We start from the raw sequence: 22228 nt of genomic DNA, 5'->3' as shown, positions 1-22228 counted from the left end.
TTTGGCAGAGGCTGGCTGAGCTACCCTGAGCTGGAGCTTCCTGCCTGGTATGGGATCAGCTGTTGTGCCAACATTTGCTTACTTATTTGGGAGTATTTTTACCCTGCCTATTAACCCGAGATCACTGTCTTGAGCTGCACAAATCCTGCAAAGGTTCGGAGAACGCATGGCCTAGGCAAGGAAGGACAGAGGAAGCAGAAGCCTTGGAAAAGAGAAGGTGGGGCAGTAGGCCACAAAAACCTAGAGAGGGAAGGGGCAGGTGACTGATCTGATCTGTGGCTGGCCGTATCTTTGGCGCTGGGTCTCAATTCTGAAGCTGCTGCTCTCAAATGTAAAAATAAAAAAATGCACTTGAAAAACCAGAGTTGAATAACATTTTTTTTATAAAATTAATTTTTATTCAATTTCCAATATACATTCCATCCATATTTAACACCCATTTCTAACATATACGGTACATCTTTTAGACTTCCCTCAGCCTATCTGGCAATTTTCCATATTATCACAATTACTCACATTTCTTAAATTTATATTGCGCTTTAACAATCTTAATCTTATCATATCTATTAAGCAACTTTTCTACCAATCATTTTCACAGAGCTTCTTGAAAGCCAACAAGCATTAATGAGTTGAATAACATTTTAAGCAGAGGCTGGATGGCCACCTGCTTAAGATGAGATTCTTGCATTGCAGGGAGTTGGACTAGATGACCCTTGGGGGTCCCTTCCAACTCTACAATTCTGCGATTCTAAGAACATAAATGTATTTGTTTCTAATTGTTTTAGCTGATTTGTGGCTAATTCTAGACTATCTCTGCACCCGTGAAGGCTACAAATCCATGGGAGAATAGCAATCCGATTTAATGTTACTGTTGGAGATTGGCAGAGGGTCCCCCAGTCAAATGGGGAATGGGTCTGCTTAAGTCAGTCATCCATCTGTGTCTAGCAAGACTTACTAAAGCAGAGCTGGGAGGAGGGGTGCCTGTGGTGTTGGTGAGGAGATAGGCTGGCATCATGCAAAATGAAGTAGGTGAGGCTCATGGTTTATAAACTCCATATACTAAATAAATCTAGTGCAATCAGACCCCTTGCATCATGTTTTGGAGATTTCTATTTCATTCTAGTTTACCCCTTTTTCTTTCTTTAGTTAAGCAATGTCCAGAAATCGAGTTACCCACAAGAGGAACCATGGACTGTGTAAATCCAGTGGGCGACTTCGCTTACAACTCCACCTGTGATTTTGGTTGTGAAGTTGGCTTTCAGCTCAGTGGTCCCAAGACGTTGCACTGCAGTGCATCTGGCCAGTGGACATCCTCTGTACCTGTTTGTCACGGTATGGCATCCGTATGGACTTTTGTGGGCCTCTAGAGGAATTTAGTGTCTCAGTTTGCTGTTACTGGTCTGCTGCAGCTACCTTGTACAGTTGCAGCGTTGAATAGTCCACTTAACCCTGCTGTGTAGTGATTGGAGGACTGGGCAGGACCCAAGGCCAAGAACTTAGTCAGTGAGCCCAGAGAGATACTATGTTTTACAGAATGTTGCTGTCCAGAATTTGTCAATACACAATCATACACAATACACAACATGATAGCGTTCCAAGGGCTTGATAACTGAGGGCATCTACAGACTGTCGTGGGGGTTTTTTTGTGGGATTGATTCACATGTCAGCAATTTCAGATTGCACAATTATTAATTTTTTGTTTTTCTTAATTCTCATTTAAAAACCATTTAACATGGTTTCATTGAGCTACCTGTTTGTTTTCAATAGAGCATATGGCATGCAGCAATTCTTGACATTAAAAAATAAAATAATAATATACCATCAGATAATTTTTTGACTATATCAACAAAGTTGATATAGTCAAGTATATATGCCAAAATTATTAAAGATATGAAGTGATGTATAGTAATGTATGTTGCCTGATTAGAGACCACAAGTAAAAGGTATTTTGTATCAATAACTTCAGGTTACATACGCTTCAGGTTACATACGCTTCAAGTTACACACTCCGCTAACCCAGAAATAGTGCTTCAGGTTAAGAACTTTGCTTCAGGATGAGAACAGAAATCGTGCTCCGGCGGTGTGGCGGCAGCAGGAGGCCCCATTAGCTAAGTGGTGCTTCAGGTTAAGAACAGTTTCAGGTTAAGAACGGACCTCCGGAACGAATTAAGTACTTAACCTGAGGTACGACTGTATTAGAATTTATAAAATTAAAAGGAGAAAAGTAGAGAAGGAAAGGGGGAAAGAGGGAAAGAAAGAATTACAATATGTACGTCATGCATACCAGACTGTGCTGTAAATTGGGTAATATTGGGTAATATTCTACCTCGTTATTGGGTAATTTTCTATGCCTTGTAATTTGTATAATCAAGAAAGTCACTCAGGTTGCACAAAGGAAAATGCACTGGAAAGTGTGCAATAACACTTGCCTTGACACACTCGGCCCCTCCAGACATCTTTTTTCATGGTGCATTCATGACTATTTGTGCTCATGATGCTATCAATGCAGTCACACACATTCCATTATTCAATACGGTTTGCATCTGCAAAAGTTATGGGGCAGTTGCACTGCTTCATTTCCAATTAGTGCATATCCTGTAACTTCCTGCTGAAGCCCCATAACTTTTTTGTGCCACAAATGTTCTGGTTTTTGTTCCACTTTTATTGTCCCATAGCCCCTCCTGTCAACAATAATGTGACAGCATTGGGAAAGCATTACAGAACACATGGAAGCAGAATAAACCCACCACTAATGTGCTACTCGTGTCTCAAGAACATGTTGTAGAACACATCTGCAATATAAGACCAGGCTGGAGGGGCCCACCACCATCTAACCTCCTTGCAAACAAATCATGATGAATGCTCAATAAACAGGTCACCTGGCAGGTCATCATGTCCCGAGAATCAGGCTAGACCCGATGATGGTAGTCCCTAACTGGTTCCTGCCAAATGTACATAAAGTCCATGTGGGGTGCTTGACTGGAAGCAGTTGAACCCTTTCTTATTTTCACTTCCACACTTGCTATGGACTTGATGCCAGATCCACTTTTAATACAGAAGTGTTGCACTATTGCATGAATCTTAGAATCATAGAATTGTAGAATTGGAAGGGACTCTGATGGTGTTTGATGTTTTATCGTGTTTTTAATATTCTGTTGGGAGCTGCCCAGAGTGACTGGGGAAACCCAGCCAGATGGGTGGGGTAGAAATAATAAATTCCTGCAATGCAGGAATATGCAGCTGTCCCAGACAGGGATTGAACCTGCAACCTTGGCAGTATCAGCACTGTGCTCTAACCAACTGAGCTATGTAGTTTCACCCTGAGACTGAACGCGGACGCTGTATGCTTTCACCTCTGCTAAACTGCAGGCAGGACATGAGAAGCAATCGCACCCTTGAACCAGTTCCAGCTCTTAACTGTTGCCTCTCGCCTGATTTGCACATCTGCTTTCCGTAGCTGTTCAGTGCCAGCTCCTGCAGCCTCCTGCTTATGGTAACAGCACCTGCTTCGATTTTCATGGGAAATTTCAGTACCAGTCTCTCTGCACCTTCCACTGCGCTGAAGGGTTCCAGTTACTTGGAGAAAAGGTGACGGAGTGCACAGCATCTGGAGAATGGACAGCGGCAGTCCCAGCTTGCCAAGGTGAGGCTGCTGGAGGAACCACCATTCTTCTTTGGGTATGAGGTGGTGGAATAAGGATAAAATGACATCTTTCCTGACTTCCTCCAGAAGCCATAGTTCCTAGAGAAACGCATCACCTGAATATACTAACTTTTAATTCGCAGTTTTCTTAACAATTGATGCGTTCCACACCTTGGCCTCCTGGCCACCAACACATTTGCAGTATACAAGACATTTACACATACCTGGATAAACACCAATATGTGCAAGGGGTAGAGGTTGGGTCAAAGGAATAATACTCTGCAACAGCCTCCCCCCCCCTTCTCCCTCCTGGCTCCCCCCGCCCTTTGCCCACTTGTGTCTCTTCTTCTTCTGTATCCCATTGTTGTTGTTGTTTCCCTGTATCTTTGTTGGAAGCTGCCCAGACCGGCTGGGGCAACCCAGTCAGATGGGAAGGGTATAAGAAATTGTGATTATTACCATCATCACCCTTGTCATCTTCAGCCATGCAGTGCCACAGTCTGGAGACCCCCAAGCAAGGGAGGATGAGCTGCTTTCACCCAAATGGAGAGTTTGCATTCCAATCTACCTGTGAGTTTGCCTGCGAGACTGGATTTACCTTGGCTGGAAGAAATTCAACCCGCTGCTTAGCAACTGGGAACTGGACTGCTCCATTGCCAACATGTCAGGGTAACTAAGGTCTTTTCACTGCCTGTTTTTGTGATGAAACTCTGATCTGTCTGGTCAGGGTCTTTCAAGGCTGAGCACCTCCACCCTGGCTACCTTATAGTGACCTGGGTTACTTCCAGATGGCCCTTTCTTATAGCATTTCCCTCAGACTTCATATGGGAGCATGCATATCACAACAGCATCATTGTTTTGAAATTATCTTCCTTTCATCAATTTCTCCCCTTCTAATTTCTTAATGATAGGAAAGATATAGAACAGCAGTGCAAAGAGGTCTTCGGTGTGGGTGTGTTTGTGCTGCTTTGCACTTTTACCACTGGGACTTTGGGGACTGTGGTTTTTGACACAGGAAGTGTCATGTGCCACAAATTTGGCTTTTGCTGCCTGTATTGTAATACTGTTTTTCATGGGTTGGGGAAGGTTTTCACGAGAAGAAAATGAAAACCTTAACATAATGTTAAGTGCATGTGATGCCTTTTTTCTTGAGCATGAGAAAGCAGAATTTGAGGAAGTCTTGATGAGAAGAGACAAAACACAGGGCTGTTTTTCAAAATGGCAAAAGTATGGAAAACATATTTTTTAAATGTGCCTGTGGTTTTCAATTGCCACCTTGCAGTGGTAAGCGACAAGGGGGATTGATAGGTTAATCTCTACATTCGTCAAGGAGACTTTTGCATTTTTTTAATTTCACACTTGTGGCGGGATTGGTTTATTTTTTAAAAAACAAAATAAGGAACCCATGCAGATATATGAACCACCTGCATGCATGCACATGTTTCTGTGAGAGGAATGAGTTAAATACTCATTCCAGACACATCCTATCATGATCCATCCACTGGTGCAGATGAGAAATGGTGGGGTCAAGCCAAATAGTTAAATGTAAAAAGAATGGTGGGGTAGAGGTTTGTTGAGCAGCTCCTACCTTATATGCAAGGGAGAACTTATATCTGGAAGCACCCCTGAAATAACTGCCTTCATCCCCCCCCCCCCCCCGAAGAATAGGTCTCATTTCATGCCTGGACTTGCCTCTTCCTGTGGCTGGGAGAATCTGGGCTGAATAGTTCCTCCTTTCACCAGCACTGAGCCTTCTCTTTCATTCTAGTTATTGAGTGCCCCAAACTGGATGTCCCCAAGAATGGAGAATTTGACTGCTCTCATCCACATGGAGACTTTGCATACAGCTCCAGCTGCACTTTCTCCTGCAATACAGGGTTTGTGCAAGTTGGAGCAGAGCAACTTCAGTGCACAGCTCTGGGAATGTGGACGGAGAAACCACCCTTATGTGAAGGTCAGTGCTGAGTATACTCTTGGGAATCAGCTGGGAAATGGATGGTAGCTGAGTATATAAAATTGAGATGTTGCATTTGCTAAATTGAAAAACAAACTGGATCTTCTGGTGTCATACTTCCACTGATAGCAGTGGCAACAGCAATTTTTGATTTTTCTTCAGTTTCATGCAAGATCTTGCTCTGAAACTTGGGAATCTAAACAAAACTGACTGGGTGCCCTGGAAGATTATCCTTTGCTACTTGCAAAGGAACAGGACACAGACTGAATACCAAGAACTGGGTACTTAATCTGGAGTGATCACAGGGGCAACCTTCCTTAACGAGGTCACAGACTGATGTGGAAATAAGCGCACTAATCCATAGTGTCTAAAGGTGACTTACTGTAGCACACCCTCCTCCTGAAAAGTATGAAACCTGAACTTTGGGTATGTAGAACAACAGCACAGGCTTTGGGTGATGGTGACTGCACTGTCTCTGGGGTCCATTCACTGTAGCAACATTTTTAGTGCCATCTGCTTGGCAGTTCCTCCATATGTGTTCTACATACAGTATGTCCTATGTTCTGCCTCAGATGACACAACCTTGAGGGCAGAAAGTGAGGAGGAATTAAAGAACCTTTTATTGAGGGTGAAAGAGGAGAGCGAAAAATATGGTCTGAAGCTCAACATCAAAAAAACGAAGATCATGGCCACTGGGCCCATCACCTCCTGGCAAATAGAAGGGGAAGAAATGGAGGCAGTGAGAGATTTTACTTTCTTGGGCTCCATGATCACTGCAGATGGTGACAGCAGCCACAAAATTAAAGGACGCCTGCTCCTTGGGAGAAAGGCGATGGCAAATCTAGACAGCATCTTAAAAAGCAGAGACATCACCTTGCCAACAAAGGTCCGTATAGTTAAAGCCATGGTTTTCCTAGTAGTAATGTATGAAAGTGAAAGCTGGACCATAAAGAAAGCTGATCGCCGAAGAATTGATGCTTTTGAACTATGGTGCTGGAGGAGACTCCTGAGAGTCCCATGGACTGCAAGAAGATCAAACCTCTCCATTCTTAAGGAAATCAGCCCTGAGTGCTCACTGGAAGGACAGATCGTGAAGCTGAGGCTCCAAGACTTTGGCCACCTCATGAGAAGAGAAGACTCCCTGGAAAAGACCCTGATGTTGGGAAAGATGGAGGGCACAAGGAGAAGGGGACGGCAGAGGACGAGATGGTGGGACAGTGTTCTTGAAGCTACCAGCATGAGTTTGACCAAACTGCGGGAGGCAGTGGAAGACAGGAGTGCCTGGCGTGCTCTGGTCCAGGGCGTCACAAAGAGTCGGACACGACTAAACGACTAAACAACAACAAATGTTCTGCCTCCACTGTCAGAAGCAGTATGCTGGGAATCACAAGTGGGGAGAGCTTGGGCCCCATAGTCATCATGTCGGTCACCGTGAGAGCAAGATGTAGGACTAGATGGGCCGTTAGCTTGATCCAGCAGAGCTATATCATCTGTATCACTCTCCAAAATGCTGAGAAGAGGTGCAGAACACATTCACTCCAGACATGCAGACAGCACAGCCCCAGATGCACAGTCCATTTATTTTTAGCGCACCCAATGGAGATATAATTGCCTTTGACTAAATACAATTTAGGATATAAGTAAATTAAATTGACATAATTTTATTGGCCATTTAAGGCACATCTCTGTATGGATCTGTGTTTCTCTGGTGCTTTTTTATGCTTAGAGTAAGATGTAGAGCTGGTTGGCAATTTACTTGCCGTTGTGTGTATATCAAGAGGGCAGACTCTTGATGTGAGTAGGAGAGGCCATAGCTCAGCGGTTAAGATCACATGCTTTGCATTTTTCCATTTCTGGCATCTCCCGATTAAAAGGATCTCAAGCAGCAGCTGCAGAGAATAGGACTTGGCTTGAAATTAACTTTGGACTGCTGCCAGTTGGAGTACAGCATTAGAGAGCTCAGTCAATGGACATGCTGCAAGGCAGGTTCATACGGGAAAACTGGATCTCATAGATAATAGTTTATTATTTATATGCCTCCTGACTAGGTTTCCCCTGCCACTCTGGGCAGCTTCCAACAAATTAAAACACAGTGGGATATCAAACACTGGAAACTTCCCTATACAGGGCTGCCTTCAGACGTCTTCTAAAAGTCAGATAGTTGTTTATTTCCTTGTTAATTTCCAGATTTCTTTAGCACTGATGTCCTGGGTGTCAAAGCTTCAAAATGTGCTCAGTTGCTGTAGCAGCATTTCAGGAGGTGCCACTTCACCACACGAGCATGTGGTTCATCAGGGGGTGGGGTGGGGGGAGGTGGAATTAACCGCCATCTATCTGCAGGCTGGCTCCAATCCCAAAGTTTCATTTGATATCATACAACGCAAGCTGAATTTGAGGTGACATATTTATTTGGGGTGTATATTGATAAATCTGTATTTCCAATTCCAGCTGTCCAGTGCCCATCCCTGCAAACTCCAGACAATGGCAAGGGAAACTGCTCTCATCCATACGACCGCTTTGCCTATCACTCCAGCTGCATCTTCTCCTGCAACTCTGGCTTTGAGCTGGTTGGGTCAGAGGAGCTTGACTGCACGGATCAGGGAAACTGGAGCAGAGATGTGCCCATTTGTGAAGGTAGCCTTGGACCCTCGTCAACTGTTCCTTGTACCCTTTTAAAAACTATTTTAGTTGTTTTTATGAAACATTTGTAAATTGCCTTGACAAAAATGTGAAAGGCAAGACATAGATTAATAAAACAAAAGCAACAAATAGTAATAGATATTTCATCTGCATTAAGCTCTCCTGTGGCATAAATATTCCCTTCATGGAGGCAATGCCTTTGCAACACATTTTGCTATATAAATAATAAATGCTTTATTAGTAATAATAATATGCTCATCAATGGATTTCCTTCAGTTTACCATATCTATAACTTTGGCTTTGTTGCTTACTTGTCCTTTCTGCTTCAGCTGTTAAGTGCCCAGGTCTACCTAAGCCCGACAATGGCCATTTAAATTGCACCCACCCTCTTGGGCACTTTGCATATGGCTCCAGCTGCAACGTTTCCTGCAGTGCTGGGTTTCAGCTGCTTGGACAAGAGATCCTTGACTGCACAGCTCAAGGCCGCTGGACTGAACAACTGCCGCAGTGCCAAGGTCAGTGCCAGCAAAACAGGCACAGCCCTGTTAAGGGAAGTTTTTAATGTGTGACATTTTAATGTATTTTTAATCTTTGTTGGAAGCCGCCCAGAGTGGTTGGGGAAACCCAGCCAGATGAGCAGGGTACAAATAATATAGTAGTAGTAGTAGTAGTAGTAGTAGTAGTAGTAGTAGTAGTATGTGACGTAAACATTAGGAAGAACTTCCTGACAGTAAGAGCTGTTTGACAGTGGAATTTGCTGCCAAGGAGTGTGGTGGAGTCTCCTTCTTTGGAGGTCTTTAAGCAGAGGCTTGACAACCATATGTCAGGAGTGCTCTGATGGTGTTTCCTGCTTGGCAGGGGGTTGGACTCGATGGCCCTTGTGGTCTCTTCCAACTCTAGGATTCTATGATTCTATGATTCTATGATTCTATGACGCGATTATTGTGATTATGTGACGTGATTATTGTGACGCGGCAGCTAAAAAAGCCAATGCAATTCTGGGCTGCATCAATAGGAGTATAGCATCTAGATCAAGGGAAGTAATAGTGCCACTGTATTCTGCTCTGGTCAGACCTCACCTGGAGTACTCTGTCCAGTTCTGGGCACCACAGTTCAAGAAGGACACTGACAAACTGGAACGTGTCCAGAGGAGGGCAACCAAAATGGTCAAAGGCCTGGAAACGATGCCTTATGAGGAACGGCTAAGGGAGCTGGGCATGTTTAGCCTGGAGAAGAGGAGGTTAAGGGGTGATATGATAGCCATGTTCAAATATATAAAAGGATGTCATATAGAGGAGGGAGAAAGGTTGTTTTCTGCTGCTCCAGAGAAGCGGACACGGAGCAATGGATCCAAACTACAAGAAAGAAGATTCCACCTAAACATTAGGAAGAACTTCCTGACAGTCAGAGCTGTTCGACAGTGGAATTTGCTGCCAAGGAGTGTGGTGGAGTCTCCTTCTTTGGAGGTCTTTAAGCAGAGGCTTGACAACCATATGTCAGGAGTGCTCTGATGGTGTTTCCTGCTTGGCAGGGGGTTGGACTCGATGGCCCTTGTGGTCTATTCCAACTCTATGATTCTATGATTCTATGATTCTATTATGGTGCCCTCCAGAGGTGACTGAACTCCAACTCCCATCCCCCCAGCCAACATCTGGAGAGTGCCATGTTGACTGACACCTGCAGTAACTGCATTTCCCATAACTCCTCAGAGTTCAATGCGTATGACTGGAAATTAAAGTATACGACAAAAATGCCACAGGTCTCCTATTCCTTGTAAGGAAACTGACCCCATAAAATGCTCTTTCAGAAGCTTTCTGCATTGAAAGAAGACCAGAACATAAAATCATATAGTTGCATTTTGATATCTTGGATACTTGAAATATGGTCACCAGCCAGGGGAAAAGAAACACTTTATAATTTGAATATGCATCTGCTGCAGTGTATTGTGACTCATCCAATATTCCTGTACATTAAATAATCTGCCCATTCCTATTCCAGCTGTCCAGTGCCCATCCCTGCAAACTCCAGACAATGGCAAGGGAAACTGCTCTCATCCTTACGGCCGCTTTGCCTATCACTCCAGCTGCATCTTTTCCTGCAACTCTGGCTTTGAGCTGGTTGGGTCAGAGGAGCTTGACTGCACGGATCAGGAAAACTGGAGCAGAGATGTGCCCATTTGTGAAGGTAGGGCTTCCAGATAACCTTGGTTCCTTCTGGGACAGGCTTGGGCAAACAGTGGGTGCTGCTTGTCGTAATTTGCTCCCCAGAATTGGATTAGGGCTTCTTTCCAAGGGTGTGTTGTGTGTTGTGTATCATAGTGGCTTCAGAGGCCAAAATCTGTATCTTATTCAACACTGGAAGAGTGATACAAAACGCTGTAGGCCAGTGATGGCCAAACTTGGCCCCCCAGCTGTTTTTGGACTACAACTCCCATCATCCCTAGCTAACGGGACCAGTTGTCAGGGATGATGGGAAGGGCCAAGTTTGGCCATCACTTCTGTAGGCCTACCCCACTGACAAGCTCCTTGCATGTCTTACCACGCTTTCAGTTTGTGCCTTGGAGTTTGTATGGGAAATTGCAGTCAAATTTAGGGCTAGTTAGCAAGTATAGGGCTAGTTAATGCATTAAGGGATTAAGACCAAATAATAATAATAATAATAATAATAATAATAATAATAATTTATTTTTTATACCCCACCCATCCAGCTGGGGTATTGCTGGACTCAGGTCATGCTCTCTCATCTCCTGTGAAGGAGGAAGTGAAGCTTCTTTCTTCATTCTTTTCCACCATGTGAAGCTTTAAGCCCAGAGTGCGTGCTCAGAAATATTTTTCTGTGTTTTGTAAACCCAGTATTTCTACCTGTGTTCTTCTTGCTGCTGCATGGAATAATGCATGAATCTGACATTTGGAGTTTGTAAGTAAAGCATTTAAACTTACTAATAGTGTGGTCTGTTCATTGCAAGAGGGGTAGAGGAGGAAGCACTGAAAGCAGACTAGAATGTAATGTTTAAAAGGTCTAACAGCCTATTATTTCCATGCTTTACTGTGCAGCATGATTCTGTTATTTCAATACTCTCCTGGGGGCTCACTCTTGCTGGAGAGTGTGTTTAGCCCCAAACTTTGGAGTTAGAGATCTAGCCAAGTCTTTAATTATTACCCCACATGGGTGAACTTGAACTAGATTTTTTCTACCCCCCAGTTTCACTTCTTATTTCACTGCACAACATCAGGGTATTCCATTTGGTCTCCCCACTTAGCAGCCAAATATTATGTCCAGCCTAGTGTTTGACAGTAACATCCTTGGTTTTGTGTTATTTTTTTGATTGTTTTATATGATTATTAATAATAATAATAATAATAATAATAATAATAATAATAATAATAATAATTTCTATACCACTTTATATTTTTAAGAAAAAATTCTCAAAGTGGCTCACAAGCTACATTAAAACATCAAATTAAACAATCCAGAATAAAACATTGCTGAAGAAAGTATATAAAATATAAAGCATATATTCAAAGCAACATATTTAACAGTAAACTGAAATATTACATTACAAAGGAGGTCAACAACAGAATACACATTTAACACAGCATAATTAGCAAGAGAATAAAGTATTATTTCAAGCACAGAACATATCTGCCGCTGTTGCTGCCAATCCTGCCGATTGTGGTTGCTGGAGAGTGGCAGCTGTGGAAGCTCAGGCTCAGTTATCTGGGTCTGCACTAAGAGACAGCCAAGACATATCACATAAATACAGCTGCCTCTGTCATTTGTCAGCTTTTATTAAGCTGTTTGTCTAATTCTTACAATGCTATATTTAGAAATAGCATAACATTCCTTTAATCCAATGTGTAAAGCAAGTTTGTGGTTCATATTTTCTTCCCATCCCCCCAACAGCGATAAAGTGTCCCCACCTGAATGCTCTGGGGAAGATGAAGATGAATTGCTCTGGTCCCTGGGACTCCTTCAGATACGGGTCGACATGCCTCTTCCAGTGTGCTGAGGGCTACAACCTCAATGGAACAAGCAGCATCCAGTGCCAGGCCGATGGCCAGTGGTCTTCCGAGATGCCTGTTTGCCAAGGTACCTGTAGCCCCTTTTCAAGGGGGCTCCCAGATGGGTGGCTTCTAGCCCTATGTAATTCTTCTTCTTCCACTGTAAACTATAATTACCGATTGGCTTTCCACACAACTGTAAAGACTGTGATTTTCCTGTGAATAGTTTCTGCTAAAATGCTTAGCATAGAAGCACCCTTATTTTTTTAAAAAGAAAATAATTCCCCCAAAAGTTGCGGAACTGTCCTGGGGCTCAGGATGAAGGAAATATTCTGCTGGCACCATGGATGGTAGCCAGTTGGTTTGCTGTACATTTGCAGAACTATTGCAGTTGGTGGCACTGCAGACATGTGAAACATTCTTGTTGGAAGTAAGACCTGCACTGATAGTTGAGGAGCGTTCTTGGATGGAAGGGTTTTATAAAGTCTGGGGCAGGTGGCTTGTGGGGTCAACTGATGGTGTCCAGGCTGGTCTTGGCTGGTAAAGCTAAATCCACCTGGATAGCTGGGGGAGCAAAGTGCTGCTGGCACAGCAGAGGTACCATCTTCTGAGGAACATTGAGGGGGGTTCTGTGTTTGGCCTCAGCAATGGAGGCAGCCGCCCCCTTTATAAAAAAAAGATTGAGGGGGCCCACAGAACCTCGGCCCCCTTGGAGCCAATGCCCACATTGTACAGGAAGGAAGGGACTCTGAGAAGACAGAACATCATACAGGTGACTATATTGCCATGAAGTCTCTCTGTCTTGATCGCAGTCTGCAGCACTTGGATTTGTCATGCTGAAGGTGCCAGACCATAGAACTGGAAATGAAGAGCTTAGGTGACTCAGTCTCTAACTGTTAGGTTTGTTATTCATTCCAGAAAATGTTGCCCCTTATTACACAAAAGCTCTGCTTTATACTGGTGGAGCCACAGTGTTGGCTGTTGCCCTCGTGCTTTCTGGGAGTCTGATCGCTCTGGCTATCAGACGCTTCAGGAAAAAAGGTAAGAAAACCCAGGTGCCCCAACTTATTTACTTCCCCCAACCAGGTCATGTTTTCAAGTTTTTATTTTGATTAACATCTTCTTGAGGAGCTAGAAATGCAGAAAGTGCTGGTAAAGTTATGTTCCATAGCACTTCAGGCTGTGTGTGTGTGTGTGTGTGTTCTCCCAGGGTGACTCTCTTATGTAAAAACAATCCTTCTCTCGTGTTGTAAATTTGAGAGATGTTTTGTGGTAGGCTTATTTCTGACATGTTTGACATGCAGGCAGCTTTTTACATGGCGGGGCTGGGGATTTAAAAATGTCTCCCCGCTTACATTGGGAAGTGGCGCAGTGGTGCAGTGGCTTTCTGCTACCACAGTTCATTCTGTGCCACAAGCAACACCTGCAGCTTATGCACCTTGTGATATATGGGTGCTTTCAAATGGGGCCTAATATCAAATAAGTCATTTAGTTTCCCTACCATGGAAATTAGATTTTTCTCTGTGTCTGCATTAGTTTCCACACGTACCCTTTTTTCAGTCATGGATATTCATTGCTATTTCACTGTGTGAACAGAGCTTAGCAAAATGTCTCTGGGTTGTTGTTGGTTGTCTCCTGTCCCCCCCTCCTGTCCCCCCCCCTGTCCCCCCTCCCATCCCCTCCTCCTCCACTACCTCTATTTTTGTTGTTGTTCTGGACATGCATGCAGGTATTTCTATACTGATGCATCTGAACGCAAGAGTGCAAGGCCAAATGTCACCTGCCTTAGTTATCATGTTTCACAATGGGGAAAAATATAGTATTGTGGGGAGTTTTTTGGGGTGAGGCTGCAGTATCCATTTTCATTTAAGAAATGTTTTAATACTGAGGTCTGGGAATCATATAACCAGTTGACTTGTTGCAAGTTTGTTAGCCAAGGATCTTTTATAGTCAGGATGGCCAGAGCATTGTTTGCTGTCAGGGAACTGCCATCAGTGCCAGAGGGAGAGAGAGAGCTCCAGAGGGATCCCAGAGAGTGTCCCGGGATTGGGAGAGGCAGCCCATCTTCTGGGGAAGGGAATCAGCTCAGCTCCAGTGGAGAAGGGGGGCAGATGGGGGAATCTGAGAGGGAGTCACATGACTCCTTGCCGGGAACCAGCGGGGGGAGGAAGGGTCCTCCGCTGCCTACGCCTTCCTTGCGCAGAAGGCTTCCGCGCAGGGAGAGTAGGAGGAGACTGGGTGTGAAAGAATTTCTATGTTGGAAGAAGTTTAAGAAACGCCCACTGACGGATTCTGCCAGCGATTGAGACAGCCATGGGTGAGTGGCTGTCCGGACAGGAAAGGTTCACTCAGGCAACCCAGCCAGGTGTTGCCACCGGCTTACGCACGAGCAACCTCTAGAACCATTACATTTGCTGTACATATTTCTGTGTCTGGAACTAGGGCGAAACTCAATGGGGAATTTTGTGCCAGGAATTTTCTGTCTAACCAGTCTCTCAGGATTGTTGTATGAAGAAAAACCCATCTGACTCCCTCTGCTTTTGGGTGGAGTGTCGGAATGCAAATGGAATTATTTCATCTATCACTACTTTGTATTTGAGAACAAATCACTTCTATATTATCTGCTGCTTACATAAATAAATGACAGTAACTGAATTTCTCTCTCTCTTTTTCTCAAATTCTCTGCACCATCCAATGGCAACTTTGACTCTGTCAGGGGAAAAGAAAAGGCTCCTTGACCATACCAGGTACTATGAATTACTACATGAAATTAGACCAACTTCTTTTTTCTAGTATTCTAAAACAATGGCTAATAATTTAATGAGGCATAAGATTTAATGTACCAGAGTCCATTCTGACAGATTCGCAAGCTGTTTTGAAAAGAGAGGTAAAGATTAACACAGAGAGAGTAGATCTGTCATTCATATCTGGTCAAACAATTTTAATTAACAAGATGTGTAGCATGATCCTAAGCATATTTACTTGGGAGTAAGTCCCATTGAGACAAATGGGGCTTCCTTCCTTCCTTGTATGTGCATGGATTGCATCCTCAGTCATTCAGCATCTGAAAGCTCAGGTACTGCTGTTTCCTGGCACCCTCAAGCCTTGCTGGAAGAAAAATACTGTACTCTACTTCCCATGATATGGCCAACCAAGATTCTGACTCAAGCCAAAGTGAACGGTTGTCCAAATGACCTCTGTCATCAGTCTTGTTCCTCTATCCAACCCCAAGGCTTCTTTTGTTTCAGTACAATGACCGTTCTTCATAGCTGAAATTACAGTTAGGAAAGGCTGAACTTCTGGGGCTTTTCTCACCAACTCTTGTTACTCAGAAACATAACTTTAGGCAACAGCATTTGAAAAGATGAACACTTCTGAAAGTCAGTACCATGAGGGCCACATTGCTGCAAGGGCAGGCAAATTACAGGCTGGGCTGATCCAGATGGTCTTTTTAATGTGTTTTCATGATTATTATTTGCAGACAGTCACATGTCAGCAGCAGCAATCAGTGTATGGTCTATAGCTTCTTGCTGACTTTTGTTTTCATATTTTTATAAATTTTGGTCCTACTTCTTGTGCTATTTTGCTAGGCCTGGCACTATGCCAAATAGAATTTGCTTAGGTATACTTCTTGTTGATATTGGATACTGGCTTTCTTCTTCTTCTGGAAAACAAAAATGGGGTGGGGGAGAGAGAAACTTGAGCTAGGGCATCCTGGTAATTTGCTGAGTTAAAATTACTTCCTGCGGGAACAGAAATGGAGCAAAAGTGCCTTCCGAGCATTGGGCCCTTTGTTCTCCAGGCTACACCAGCTCTAGAAAAACAACCCTCTGTTTGTATTGCCTTTACAGTGATTTGGGAGCACCTGGTGTATTCTCCAACGCAGGCTTCAGCTCTGCTTTTTAAGGTAAGCCTGCCATTGTGTTGCTTTGATATGTTTCAGACCCACTAGCCCAGTTCTCCTTTCTGAAACTGAGCATCTTGTGCTACACTCCTTACAGAACACCTTTTAATTCACTGTATTGCATTAATGTGATGCTTAGGATGCCAGTACTTTTATGCCCTCTTGTGGCTGGTTTATGTGTGTCAACTAACTGAACTGGGTTGCTTCTGTCCCGGGGCTCTTTCATGCTGCTAAAGCATTGCTCTTCTTACACTGTTAGGTGGAAGTGCGATTATTACTGTGGTTCCACATTGCATGCTTAATCCTCTATGTGGTGTTGTGCTCAAAAATTACTCAGAAACTTCAACTGGGCCAAAATGCAGCAGCTAGATTGCTGACTGGGGTTCCACTTAGTTCTCATATAACTTCTGCTTTCAGATAGATGCATTGGTTGCTGGTTTGTTTTATGGCCCAGTTCAAGGTGCTCGTGTTAATGTTTAAAGCCCTAAATGGCTCAGGCCCCAAATACCTGAAACACCACCTCTTTCCTTACAGACTGTCTCAGAGACAACTTTACAGTGGCTTTTGACACTTGAGATGTACATTTTTAGAACCTACCTTATTTCTGTGATTGTAAGATGTATTCCTACATTTCATTTGTATCCACACAGAACTCATCTGGATCATGTCCATGGAAGAAAAGTGCTGATGCAATGGGACTTTCTTGCAACCTCATTAATCTGTGCCACCACTGTCAGTGAGAGCTTCTGCTGCCTGGTTGCTGGAGATGGAATAAATTCATGCTTCAGAATACCATGGGCTGGCAGGGAAGTGTTCTTGTCCTCAGGTCCTGCTTGCAGGCTTTCTGCAGGCATCTGCTCTGCCACTGTGAGAACAGGATTCTGGACTAGTTGGGTCACTGGCCTGATCCAGCAAGCCCTGCTTACATTCGTGCCTCCAGTCATCATCCGCACTGTGGTGTTTAATGGATTTCAAATTGTCTCAGCGTTTGCCTTCATCACCTGTCTATCTTAGATGACCTGCATTCTTCTTATGCTGTCAGACTCCTGCCAACTCTCAACATTAAGAACCATTATCATTAAAAGGTCTTGCAAAGATGCTGTTGATGAAAAACTTTGTCAAAAGCTGCTGTAAAATATTTCTGGACATACTGATTTCTCTTTCTTCACCCAGACTTGGTTTCAGATCCTGTTGTAAGGCTGCCTTTAAAAAAATAATAATACCCAAACATTAAAACAAACGTGGGGATCACTGCCAAGATATTACTAGATCATGTAATATGCACATACCGTGCTAGTAAAACCTACCTTTGCCTTGCTGTCCAGACTAGGAAAACATTGTTAATTTGTGGGCACAAACTATACTATGGAGAATGCCAACTGCCACTCAGAACAGGAACGTCTTTTTTTAAAAGCAAATGAAAGAGAACATGCTCAAAAGCTGAATTCTGCAGTCAGCACCACATTCTGCACTTGTAAATTTTAAATTGACTGCCTATGAGGCTTCAGTCAAATATTTCTAGTGTGCCATTGAATACATCGCAGCTTAAAAAAACTTTTCGTGTACATTGTTAGCACAGGCAAACCTAGCAGCTTAGCAAATTTTCCACTGGCTACCAGCTATATCCACAGGTAGAATAGAAACACAAGAAGCAAATGTCACTGCTTGGGTTCAAATCCTCATTCAGCTCTGAAGCTCATTAGGTGAAGTTGGCCTGTTACACTTAGCGTAACCTACCTCACAGGCTTGTTGCTGGGATAAAATGGGAACTAGGTACGGTTCCCCTAGCTTCTCGGTGGAATGGCAGAATAAAAATGTAGTAATGTCTGCGGACTGTCGCCAGCTCCCCCAGCCTGTAAAGCGAGATGAGCACCGCAACCCCAGAGTCATCTGCGACTGGACTTAACTGTCAGGGGTCCCTTTACCTTTACCTTGAATGTTTCTCCCCCTCAACATTCTTGGGATTTTTCCAATAGATACTGTGCTCTGATACTAGAGCACAATAGATTAATAGATCTTAAATATATCAGTAGGCATAGTAGCACATCTAATAAGAGACATGATTAAAACAAACAATTGTGCCAAAGCTATTTTAATATTTGGCATAGATACAGAAGAATATTGAGCTCAGAATTCTCAACACTGCCAGCTATATGTTATAATGAGAAGTCAAAAGACAAATGTATGCTAAGTGATGTGCAGTTACGGAGAGAAAGTGAATTGATTTAGTGGATAAAGTTATTTAAAGATAGAATTTTGAAGTCTTATGATTACTGAACTGAGACAACTCCCTCATTTCTTTCAGTATTTGCAAACAACATATTATTAACTGTCTAGTATTAAATAAATCTGACCCTCTCAGAGAGAGAACAGTTCAAAGAACTGATATCAGAAGACCATACACAGCACCTGGTTAAGTACATTTTGCAGTATAATAATACTGCAAATAGATGAATCCAAAAATACCCATCAACAGAGCTGGGAGAGGAAAGTGAGAGACATGATCCGTAGGTGTGTGGAGCTAGCAGGAGAGACAAAGGGCGGTGTCGCCCTGATTCTGAACCCTTACATTACTTGTTTATTGAGAAAGGGACCATGTGGGTTTTATGCATTGGTGCACCAAGGCACTGGAAAACAGCATCTTTCCCCCTCTTTTTTTGCATTTTCAAAAACAGGAACAGAGAGCATATTTAACCCCCTTCCCCTTCCTCGTCCCACTTACAACTTCGTACCAAATACAGCATATATACATAGACCATATGACTTCCCTTCCTCACTTTTCCTGGTTCCTTTGCTTTTTTACTACTCCGCATTTTAAATCATCCAATTTGTTATCTATTAAATAATCCATCTATTTCAACTCTGCTGGATTTACTTGAGACCTGCTAAGCTATGTATCTGTCTATACTGGTTCTTGAAATAGTCAATAAACATTCCTCTTTATATTTCTTATCTTCATTTTCTCTTATCCTGTTCGTCAGACCAGCCAGTTCAGCATATTCGAACATTTTACACTGTCATTCTTCCTTACTGGGGACTATGCTTGTTCTCCACCTTTGTGCCAATAAGGTTCTAAATGTGGCAGTGGCGTATAGTAATAAACTCTTTTTTTTGGGGGGGGGGGGGACGTCCATTGTTACCATCCCCAAGAGGAAAATCTCAGGTGTTTAGGGGAAAGTTTTTTAAGTATCTTTTCAAATTCATTATGTATAGTTTCCCAATATTCCTTAATTATTTTACAGGACCACCACATATTAATAAAAGATCCCACAATTTAATTACACTCCCCATATATACCTTTTTCTTTTTTAGACATTTTTGCCAATCTGATGGGTGTTAAATACCATTTGTGGGCCATTTTCATCATATTTTCTTTTGTCGCATAACATGCTGTAAAATTCATATTTCATAATCAATACAGTGACCCACATCTTTTGCCCGCTAAGTCATGCTCAGTTTCACAAATTCCCCTTTAGTTTGCCACTCCAACAGCAGTTTGTACATTTTTGATTATACTTTTATATTTGTATCTAATAAGTCTTTGGTAAACTGAGACTTTTGTTCTGCAAAGCCATTTTTCCTATCTATCTTAAACAGTTCATTAATCTGATGTACCTGTGGCCTGTAGCCAATTTGTAACCAGATTTCTTAATTCATCGAGATTTCTGAGTCTTGGTTCCTGTACTGTAAGATCTAAAATTTCACTGCGCTGCCCTGACGGGGAGCTCGTTTAAGGCCCTGCTGGGGATTCACCAAGCTTTGTGTGTCGAGGTCCCCAAGCCACCCCCCAAATAACTCACAACGCACACTTAATTTTTTTTAAAGGTTTTTGGCATAATTTTGGCCACAACTTTATTTAAATACAAAACTGTGAGTGGTTGTTTAGGCATTGGTTAAGACTATCTGTCCCCCCGCCTGGGGACAGAACTGACTTCCGGGCACCACCGAAAGATAGTGCGGGGGAAAGCAAGTCGGGGAGAAATGGAGCTGAGTCACAGACCCTCAATTCTCATCCGCATGCTCCCCGAAGGCTTGCCGGCCCTAGTCCCATTCCAGGGATTGGACGAAAAGATGGCAAGCCCCAGGATTCCTTTAACGGAATTCCCTTTCCGCAGCAACCATGGAGGGGCAGGCCCAGCCTATCCTAACCCCTCCTCCACCAATTTATAACCAATGCCTAACCGCAACCTTACAAGTTGTGACGATTTGCTACGCAGTAGGCAAAAACCAAGTGGCCCAGCCAATCAGCCAGATGGACAAAATTCCTACCAGGCCCCTGCCCCAAAGCAGACGACCCCATGACAGGCATAGCAAGGTCAATGCAACAACCCCTTACTCAAGTGCGGGTGGGCGGGTGATCCGTTGCACGCAGCAAAGAGAAAGCTCCAGGCTGCGTGCAGAGTATTTAAACATTTTACCCCTCCCACCAAAATTGCAACATAACTTTTATGCTAAAGAAAGAGGGGGGTTTGCCCTGCCAGACTTAAGGTTGTATTATGAAGCAGCAGCGTTTTGCTGGCTGAAAGACTGGCTACTTCTTGAAAACACTGATGTCCTAGATTTGGAAGGCTTTAACAATGCTTTTGGATGACATGCATATTTGTGGTGTGACAAGGTTAAAAGCCACAAGGTGTTTAAGAACCATATTGTTAGGAAAGCACTGTTTAATGTTTGGATAAAATATAAAGACCTACTAGAGAATAAGACCCCAAGGTGGCTGTCACCAATGGAAGCCAAGGCCCAGAAAAGACTCAATATGGAGGCCAAGTGGCCGAAATATTGGGAAATACTAGAAAAAGATGGAGATCGTTGGAAACTGCAGAGTGTGGAAAAATTAAAAGATAAAGTGAGAGATTGGCTGCATTACGCTCAGATTAAAGAGGTTTTTAATCTGGATAAAAAGATAGGATTCCAGGTGGAAAAGTCAAAGCTAGAAACAGAACTGTTAGAACCCAAAACTAAGGTTCTTTCAAAAATGTACAACTTGCTGCTAAAATGGAATACACAAGATGAAACGGTCAAATCAGCTATGATAAAATGGGCACAGGACATTGGGTATAACATTATGTTTGCTGACTGGGAAAGGTTATGGACCACCGGTGTGAAGTTCACGGCATGCAATGCCTTAAAAGAAAATATTATGAAAATGATATACAGGTGGTACATGACCCCAGTCAAGCTTGCAAAAATATACCACTTGCCTGATAACAAATGTTGGAAATGTAAAGAAACTGAAGGAACGTTCTTTCACCTCTGGTGGACTTGCCCTAAGGTCAAGGCTTTCTGGGAAATGATATACAATGAGTTGAAAAAGGTATTTAAGTATACCTTCCCTAAGAAACCAGAGGCCTTGCTTTTGGGCATTGTCGGCCAGAGGGTGTTAAAGAAGGATCGTACATTTTTTATGTATGCAACAACAGCAGCAAGGATACTGATAGCTAAACATTGGAAAACTCAAGACTTGCCCACGCTGGAAGAATGGCAGATGCAACTGATAGACTATATGGAATTAGCAGAAATGACTGGCAGAATCTGCGACCTGGGAGAAGAAGCAGTGGAAGAGGATTGGAAGAAATTTAAGGACTATCTACAAAAACATTGTAAACTGCATGAATGTTAAGACGATGCAAGAGTAAGAATAAATGTGGCATCAGTAAATTAGTTGATAGAGTTTGAGAATAGATGAATTTTGAGTAAAAGTTAATCTTTTGGTTAATATTATGCCTATCTAAGTATTTAAGATTTTGGAAAATAAACTTAAATTTGGAGACATAATATGGGAAAAATATAAATAAGAAATTGAAACAAGGCCATAATTTGCTGTCTAGAACTTTATGATTTTGGAAAACAGAAGCGAAAGATGTGAGGAAGTCCAAAAGCGAGGAAAGTAAGAATCTGACTTTGATGTTATATTTTGTTTTTTTCTCTTTTTTGTATGTTTTTTATTATTTTTTCTTTTTTGTCTGTTTATTGTATGCTTAAACTTTGAATAAAAATTTTTAAAAAACAAAAAAACAAAATTGCAACATAACTTTTACCCCAGCAACCCAGTGAACCAATCACTGCCCCAGGCCATCTTTAGAGAC

The 22228-nt window shown here is 42.8% G+C and overlaps 1 protein-coding gene across 4 annotated transcripts in view; it reads left to right on the top strand.

The window, feature by feature from the left end:
- SELP (selectin P) overlaps positions 1-19094 on the top strand; it is a 35574-nt gene extending 16480 nt beyond the window's left edge. For 2 of the 4 annotated variants that reach the window (XM_077928195.1, XM_028732302.2), the window contains 12 exons: positions 1147-1332; positions 3458-3643; positions 4127-4312; positions 5412-5597; positions 8046-8231; positions 8567-8752; positions 10236-10421; positions 12141-12326; positions 13157-13279; positions 14955-14985; positions 16090-16145; positions 16793-19094. In XM_077928195.1, coding sequence (XP_077784321.1) covers positions 1147-1332; positions 3458-3643; positions 4127-4312; positions 5412-5597; positions 8046-8231; positions 8567-8752; positions 10236-10421; positions 12141-12326; positions 13157-13279; positions 14955-14985; positions 16090-16144 — 1697 coding nt within the window. In that variant the 3' untranslated portion in view covers position 16145; positions 16793-19094. The remainder of the gene's footprint in view (positions 1-1146; positions 1333-3457; positions 3644-4126; positions 4313-5411; positions 5598-8045; positions 8232-8566; positions 8753-10235; positions 10422-12140; positions 12327-13156; positions 13280-14954; positions 14986-16089; positions 16146-16792) is intronic. The other 2 variants (XM_077928196.1, XM_077928197.1) reach the window with 2 other exon arrangements.
- The last annotated feature ends 3134 nt before the right edge of the window (positions 19095-22228 follow it).

This window comes from Podarcis muralis, chromosome 5 (genome assembly GCF_964188315.1).
Source record: "Podarcis muralis chromosome 5, rPodMur119.hap1.1, whole genome shotgun sequence".
In the NCBI taxonomy this organism is placed as follows: Eukaryota; Metazoa; Chordata; class Lepidosauria; order Squamata; family Lacertidae; genus Podarcis; species Podarcis muralis.
This window is presented reverse-complemented; position numbering and strand designations above follow the sequence as displayed.